General features: G+C 36.9%; 1 protein-coding gene across 1 annotated transcript; it reads left to right on the top strand.

Annotated features, from left to right (window-relative positions):
- Window positions 1–301: 301 nt before the first annotated feature.
- On the top strand, window positions 302–7,089 carry ncf1 (neutrophil cytosolic factor 1). The gene is made up of 11 exons (XM_063895212.1): window positions 302–387; window positions 812–892; window positions 989–1,064; window positions 2,967–3,132; window positions 3,252–3,310; window positions 3,821–3,943; window positions 4,204–4,311; window positions 4,388–4,505; window positions 4,684–4,791; window positions 5,177–5,343; window positions 5,943–7,089. The coding sequence occupies exons 1-11, from the start codon at window positions 316–318 to the stop codon at window positions 6,098–6,100; spliced, it is 1,236 nt and encodes a 411-aa protein (XP_063751282.1). The 5' UTR covers window positions 302–315; the 3' UTR covers window positions 6,101–7,089.
- Window positions 7,090–8,482: the final 1,393 nt, after the last annotated feature.

The raw sequence follows: 8,482 nt of genomic DNA, 5'->3' as shown, positions 1-8,482 counted from the left end.
GAGCAAATCAATGTAGTGCTCTTGCTATTATTATTCACTTTTAATATCAATAGTAATTCAACATTTGATGAGTGAAAGCTGAAAGTGTTTCCTTTTTCTTTGTGAAGTTAGATGACTTTCGTAGACGTGTAAAGGGGAACTGACTCTTGTGATTTATGACATTTTGCATGAACACACACACACACACACACACACACACACACACACACACACACACACACACACACACACACACACACACACACACACACACACAGTATATAAGTCTCTTCTGTTATTTTTTTCGTTGCAGCTGTCAGTGCAGCAATTCTCATCATGGAGGCGACCTACGTCAGGCATGTGGAGCTGTTTGGCTTTGAGAAACGTTCATTCCCGAGTCAGTACTACGTAAGGATCAAAACCTTTACTTTGTTACAGTGGTTTCAAACATTTTAGCAAAGCTCAGATTCTAAACAAATTCAAGATAGTTTTTGAAATAATAGCTGATGTCAGATGTTGGAGCTATCCATTGATTTGTATTATTTAATAGCTAAACATTCATTTTCTTACTGTTTTTAGTGTATGTTCATTTCATCATTATTTAGTGTCATTATTTAAATTAATTTGAGAGGTAATGCTTTTATATTGAAGACAACTTTGGGCAACTGGTGAATAGGGATATATTGGAAGACAGGTGGATGTGGGGCAAAGGAAAGGCCAGGCTTTTTCGTTTTTGATAGTAAAAAAGAATATATCAGCAGTTTTATTTTTGAGTTGTTTTTTGATTTCTTTGTTTTTGGTTTAGCCCTTACATGTGATATTATGTGTGCAGGTGTACATGCTGATGGTGAAATGGAGCGACCTCTCTGAGAAGCTGATCTACAGAACCTATCCTGAGATATACACCTTCCACGTGAGCTCTTTTTTCACTTAAAAATATAAACTTTTATATTTCAATTAATAACAAAACATAAATGAAAATCGGAAAATGCTTATGTTTTGGCTGCAGAAGTCCCTGAAAGAGATGTTCCCCATCGAGTCTGGTGAAATAGAAAAGAAGGACAGAATCATTCCGTCATTACCAGGTAAAATAATTCAAATGTTCCCTTTATTTGATGTCAAAGAGTGCAGATTCTGCTCTTTCCTTTTGGCTTTTCAACTCTCCTTTTTACATTTTGCTTTTGTAGGATTTCATTCAGGTTAGATTTGATGTTATGGGAAGCTGCAGAGGTTGGACTAAATATGACACTATCAATAACATATATAATCACAGACTATTATTAAAAGACAAACAATTCTAGTTGTGAAGTAGCTTCATTAGGTATTTTAACAGTCGTAGTAGGAACAACCGCTCTGCATGCTGTAATCTTCTTTCAGGAAACACAGAAATACATGTGGGCTAATACACTTCTCCTTTTTTCGAACTGTTGAAGCAACATAAAAAACTACAATAGAGGCTGAAATCACTGATGTCAAAATGTGGTATTTTTTGGCAGTGTCAAAAAAAATGTATGTTGGACAGAATAAAAACACTGATCATTGATCTATTCTCACAAGCTTAGAGCTAGAAAATGTTGTCCTGATGGTGAGGCAGCATGTCGGATTCAACCCAGATGTGTTCATTTATTTTTCCTCTACCTTTAACATACAAATTTAAAGTGAAAAATATAAATAAGACATTTAAACATTAAAACATTTAATAAACCCCATAAATAAGTATATGAAAAGGATGGGGAAGAAGTAAATACTCGCCTTTTTAAATTATAAATATTTTGTCAAGTAACTTTATGGGTATACTTGACATGCTTTGAAATCCATACAATTAAATGAGAATGAAACAAACCAACAAAACAAATTAAACAACAATTATAAAATGTACCCCATCTTACTGCCTGATCACATATGTCTGCATGATTACAACCACTGCATGTTATCAGTGACAAGTAGAAGGTCATGCTAACTACTCCCAGGTTAAAATCCAACAGCCTGATGCATGAAACTTTATCATATTTGCTTTTTTGCTTTCACTTTTAAATGAGACAGGTGTCCAAAAAGGAAACCTGGACATTTTGCATATCTGTTTTCTGTTCCCGTTCAGCGTTGGTTAAAATAAAAACAGAACTCAAATTGCACACATTCCCCGTTGTGAAAGCTTGGTTTCAAAACAAAGCCTGTTGCAGTTTAGAGAAGAGACGCAGAGACCGGACCTCAAACCTGATGCAACAAACATGTCTGGAAATGTTCCCCGTGTGAAAGCAGTGGTGGAAAGTACATTTAGTCCATTACAAGTTTGAGGTACTTTTACTTTCTTTGGTATTTGAAATATATATACTATGTATAATGAGAGAAATGGCCAATCACGATTATTTTTGAGTGATATTTCAATTGCAATATGATTCATGCTCTAAAGAAATTATAATTTTCCACCACTATTCTCATTATTATTTAAAGATATATTTAAAATGATAAGCAGGAGTATCCCCACATACAGTATTAACTCCATTTTATGATTGTTTTAAGCGTAAATTCAATCACATAAGTAAATAGCTAATGTTTGGCTTTTAACATGTCCCCGTCGCTAAGCTAAAGGTTGACTCAGTTTGGCGTGATGATGTTTGAGTCTCATTTTAGCAACTTTTTAGCCCCCACCAATTTAACCCATTCACGAATGGGTTATTAACTTATTTGATGTTGTAGTACAAAACGGGAAAATATCTTGAGCTTGTGTTTATTTCAGGTTTCTAACGGTTCTTTAAACTGCTGACCTCCACACGAGGTAACCTAAAGTGGTGAAATGATAATTAATGTTCAGGTTTTAAGACTTAGTCCTGCACCACTCTTTTGCAATTTCTATCAAATGTATACTGTTGCTCAATGACACTATTTCATAAAGTCTAAAACGGATACTGCATTCATGAGTTTCTGCTGATAACATAATATATATTTTAATTTGACCTGTGACGGATGTTTTATGTGTGTGTCCACAGCTCCACGCTGGCTGATCAGTGAGAAGTCACCGGAGACCAGGCAGAGCACGCTGTCGGAGTACTGCCACTCGCTCATCAACCTGCCGCCCCACATTTCCCGCTGCAAACAGCTCACCGACTTCTTCAAGGTCCGACCCGAGGATGAGAACCCGCCTGCCCTGAACACGTCAGTATAACACACACACATTACAGAGGATCTGTTATACATGCCGATGGGTCACTTAAACATTTAAAAGTCAAACAAACAGTAATAAGTACTAAATGAAATGTAAATGTCCTCTTCAGAGTGAAAAGAAACGAAACCGTTGTGGTGTCCAGGGAGTCGGCCAGAGACAACGTTTCTGGTAAGAGTCATTTTAAACTGCTTTACCAAATGTAACATGTTAAAATAATCTCTGTTTGTCCTTGTCTTTCCCAACGTTAATGAAAGATGTAGTGATATTTACTATACTTACAGCCATTAATACATTAGCACTTTGAACTGCCTTGTGTATAAAATGTGCAAAAATAATGAACTTGCTTGCATTAAAATAATAGCTTTAACTATAAGTAGCATTTTGGAGATGAGAATAAAAGAATAATGGCTGAATTAATTCTGTAGGTATTTACTTGGCATTTTATTCATTTGTTTGCTGGATAATTCAAACACACACATTGGTGTATAATTGTAGTATATTTTTTGTAAATCAATGACATTTCTACTGCAAGCTGTTGAATTCATTTGTACGCTACACAGCTGCAGCTACTAGATTCATTTAGACATTGTCCAAATGAGTGTCCTATAAGCATCAGGGATGTTTAAATAGTGATTTAAAAAAAGATTCAAACCAATAATTATGCATTTCACCTCTCAGAGATTTCTGGCCCCATCATATTGGAGACCTACAGAGTGATCGCTGACTTTGAGAAGACGTCTAAACACGAGATTAATCTGCACACTGGAGACCTGGTGGAAATTGTGGAGAAAAATCCAAACGGTGAGAACGCTAAAACATCTGCAACATAACTTCCCTGAACAAAACAGACCAAAGATCCTATCGTTTATGACAATACTGATAGTTGGGTAAGATTTTTTAAATCACTGTTAACCTGATTAAATCAATTGTTTAAGGAAGAGCTGGAAAACAGTGATTTCTTATATAATTATTCTCTTTTAGAAAGATGATTTGACAGGTTATGGTCAATTGAAACACTCTGTAATAAATAAGGCCAGATCTTAAGCTGCTCTTGTGTTCAGGGTGGTGGTTCTGCCAGTGTGAGTCTAGTCGAGGCTGGATCCCTGCGTCCTACCTGGAGCCACTGGATGGACCGGATGAAGCCGAGGAGGCTGATCCAGACTACGAAGGCAAGTTGTGTTCCTTGTGTTCTTTTTTAAATATGTATTTTCAGTGTCTTTTCAACAGTGCTGTGTGTCCCTGCAGGAGAGCTGCACGTCACCATCAGATCCTACAAGGCCGAGGCGGAGGACGAGATCTCTCTGGAGAGCGGGGAAACCGTAGCCGTCATTCACAAACTGCTGGATGGCTGGTGGGTCGTCAGGTATGACCTACACAAACAGACATTTATGTGGATACATTCATAACATCTTTATAATTACAAAATCAAATCTCCCCAAGGAGAAACAGAAGGAGTTTATCTTTCATTTAATTATTTGTATATTAATATCTTCCAAATCAAATCCTGTGTAGCTGATAAATAAATCTGGATATTTTTACAGGAAAGGAGAGGAGACTGGTCATTTCCCTTCCATTTTCCTGCACAAAGCCGGAAAGAGAGAGATATATGAAGCAGCGCAAACAAACCTGCAGGGAAAGAAACCGCCCCCCCCGCAGGTACGTCAGAGAACACACAATATAGAATGTCCTTTTTATCTCCACTATTCTAAAGATTGTTTGTTTTCCATCTTAGAAATCACTTTTTCAGCTGTTATTTTACATATGAATATGTTTTAGGTGCAAAAAAATCCTTTGGACAAATAGCAAGGACTGTAGGTCAGTTTTTGAAAAGCCTCAAAGTATTTTATTATTATATTATTCAATGTTAATGAGAATAACAAAGCAAAATCATCAATTCCCTTGATAATATGAATTGTATTGAAAATGCAATATCAGTCAAAATAAATGCAATTGTTTTTCTCCCCCCCAAGAGTTCTGCGCTCATCAACACTCACCACCTTTACTTACCTTTTCAAATCTGTGTGTCATTTTCCGTCTCAGATCCACAATCAGAAATGCCAAGAGCATCCACGACAAGTCCCGTCAGCGGCTCAGCCAGGACACTTACCGCAGGAACAGCCGCCGCTACCTCCAGCAGAAAGGTGGCCGCAAGAATTCCAAGACCGCTGCCAAGTCCCCACTGAGGGAGAGGAAGAACCAGGGTAACGTTGATGTTGTGTTTAGATCAATCAAACCTGATACATCATCAAGCCTGATGTGGACAAGAAATACTTTCACCGGCACCAGTGATTGCAGATGTTGGGCTCATTAACTGGGATAAAAGTATTAGTACCATGCTGTCATAATACTCAAGTTCCGGTTCAGGTTATTTCATTTGTATCCGTAGGAAGATTTAGTTTGCAGATAAAAAGACAAGGGATCCATCCAGACACACACTCTAAAACAACACAGACAACACACACGTCTCTAATAAAAGTACACCCTGCTCTGTCAAATCTCAAAACATTTAAAAAACACTAGTGCAAACATGGACATTCAAGTAAAATTAATGATCTTCAGCAAAGTTAACATTAAGCATGAAAAGCAAAGGTAGTCATTCTGCAATAAAATGTTCTCTTTTAGTATTTAGCTAATATGTTGTATTTTTGGATAGTAATACTGCTTCATTAATGTGCATTTTAGGACAATATTTATCCCTGAAATAGTGTGTACTTGGTTAAATTCCACCACTGACTGACACAACAATCAACCAACAAAACCTCTAAACACTTCTAATAACTTTGTTATTTGCAACCAACAGACATTACTCACGAGCAGTCCAGTTCGGAGAGCGAGCTGAAGAAGGATGCTCCGGTTATCCCGCCCCGGCCCAGTCCGGAGCTCATCCTGGAGCGCTGCAGCGACAACACCTGCAAGAGAGTCAGCATCCACAGGTCGAACTCTGGCTCCTCCAGCTAGCACCGGAATTCACTAGAAGTTGTGAAACTTACAATGAAATCTCTTTTGTTTGTTGCCTAAGTCTGTGGCAGACAATTCAAATGCAAGCGTAAAGGCTTGAGGGAGATAGGCAGGCGGTCATGGGTAAAGGTTAATGAATTGAGAGGAGAATAAGTCAAGTTAACTTAAAATAAATTATGTAAAATGATGTGGGAGGAAATGTATTGAAAGGTATACTTTTATAATTTTGAAATGGTCAAAAAGTCCAGTGAAGTTGAACCGTCTCTCATGATGTGCAACACTGTGGCTCATTGTTTTAATTGGGCTTTGTTACACATACAATACATATATTTTAATCTTTTTCACAGGATTTTTTGTATAACCAGAGATATCTTTTATGTCACTGCAAGTTTAAAAACATCTTTACTTTGCTACCATCTTGTTGTCATATAGAGAAGAACAAGGTGGCAGACAGCTGTCTAATTCTAACTTTGCTGCTTCCATTTATTTTAGGAACTCAAGTTGACTGATAATATGTGTTGGATTATTCATTTAAGACCAGATAATTAAAAAAAAACAGTATTTAATATCTCCAGAAAAAGTTTAATCATTAAGTCTTGGTTTAAAACAACTAAATAAGAGCCCTATTTGCGAAGCTCTGTATTTTCTGCCATCATGGCCGCTTCAAGCTTCTGCTCACAGCTTAGTGTCTTGACAGTAAACCAGAAATGACCGCGCTTGTTAAGCTCTACCTGGCAGCTGTTGTTCACACCCGCACTGTAAGAAAAAGAAGCTATGAATAGGATACATGTCTAGAAAAAGCTAAATTAGTTTGGTTGCTGTGTTTTAAAAGTATTTCTACTGAATACAATGATATGTTCTGTTGGTGACCTCTGTGTAGGATATATATATATATATATATATATATATATATATATATATATATATATATATCCAAGCAAAAGAGCTGTCTTGTTATTTATTTGCTGAATAAATGTTTATAACAAACAGGACATGATTATTTCTTTAAGGTCAGTCTTTAAAAAGCCTCAGCATTGTTTAGAAATGAGGCTTAGGTCTTCTCACTGTTTGGCAGATCATAAAATTAAGTCAGCAGTGAAAACATTATTGAGACTCAAGTTAAAGCAGGATCTCCCCATTACAAGGGGCAGTCCAGTTCGGAGAGCGAGCTGAAGAAGGATGCTCCGGTTATCCCGCCCCGGCCCAGTCCGGAGCTCATCCTGGAGCGCTGCAGCGACAACACCTGCAAGAGAGTCAGCATCCACAGGTCGAACTCTGGCTCCTCCAGCTAGCACCGGAATTCACTAGAAGTTGTGAAACTTACAATGAAATCTCTTTTGTTTGTTGCCTAAGTCTGTGGCAGACAATTCAAATGCAAGCGTAAAGGCTTGAGGGAGATAGGCAGGCGGTCATGGGTAAAGGTTAATGAATTGAGAGGAGAATAAGTCAAGTTAACTTAAAATAAATTATGTAAAATGATGTGGGAGGAAATGTATTGAAAGGTATACTTTTATAATTTTGAAATGGTCAAAAAGTCCAGTGAAGTTGAACCGTCTCTCATGATGTGCAACACTGTGGCTCATTGTTTTAATTGGGCTTTGTTACACATACAATACATATATTTTAATCTTTTTCACAGGATTTTTTGTATAACCAGAGATATCTTTTATGTCACTGCAAGTTTAAAAACATCTTTACTTTGCTACCATCTTGTTGTCATATAGAGAAGAACAAGGTGGCAGACAGCTGTCTAATTCTAACTTTGCTGCTTCCATTTATTTTAGGAACTCAAGTTGACTGATAATATGTGTTGGATTATTCATTTAAGACCAGATAATTAAAAAAAAAACAGTATTTAATATCTCCAGAAAAAGTTTAATCATTAAGTCTTGGTTTAAAACAACTAAATAAGAGCCCTATTTGCGAAGCTCTGTATTTTCTGCCATCATGGCCGCTTCAAGCTTCTGCTCACAGCTTAGTGTCTTGACAGTAAACCAGAAATGACCGCGCTTGTTAAGCTCTACCTGGCAGCTGTTGTTCACACCCGCACTGTAAGAAAAAGAAGCTATGAATAGGATACATGTCTAGAAAAAGCTAAATTAGTTTGGTTGCTGTGTTTTAAAAGTATTTCTACTGAATACAATGATATGTTCTGTTGGTGACCTCTGTGTAGGATATATATATATATATATATATCAAGCAAAAGAGCTGTCTTGTTATTTATTTGCTGAAATGTTAACAACAGGACATGATTATTTCTTTAAGGTCAGTCTTTAAAAAGCCTCAGCATTGTTTAGAAATGAGGCTTAGGTCTTCTCACTGTTTGGCAGATCATAAAATTAAGTCAGCAGTGAAAACATTATTGAGACTCAAGTTAAAGCA

The sequence above is a fragment of the Eleginops maclovinus genome, chromosome 11 (assembly GCF_036324505.1).
Source record: "Eleginops maclovinus isolate JMC-PN-2008 ecotype Puerto Natales chromosome 11, JC_Emac_rtc_rv5, whole genome shotgun sequence".
Taxonomy (NCBI): domain Eukaryota; kingdom Metazoa; phylum Chordata; class Actinopteri; order Perciformes; family Eleginopidae; genus Eleginops; species Eleginops maclovinus.
This window is presented reverse-complemented; position numbering and strand designations above follow the sequence as displayed.

Bases quoted from the DNA above. Each gene is read 5' to 3' on its own strand.
- ncf1 (XM_063895212.1), top strand. From the start codon at position 316: ATGGAGGCGACCTACGTCAGGCATGTGGAGCTGTTTGGCTTTGAGAAA. The intron at 388-811 runs GTAAGGATCAAA...TTATGTGTGCAG, and splicing joins CATTCCCGAGTCAGTACTAC to GTGTACATGCTGATGGTGAA. The intron at 3,944-4,203 runs GTGAGAACGCTA...TCTTGTGTTCAG, and splicing joins TGTGGAGAAAAATCCAAACG to GGTGGTGGTTCTGCCAGTGT.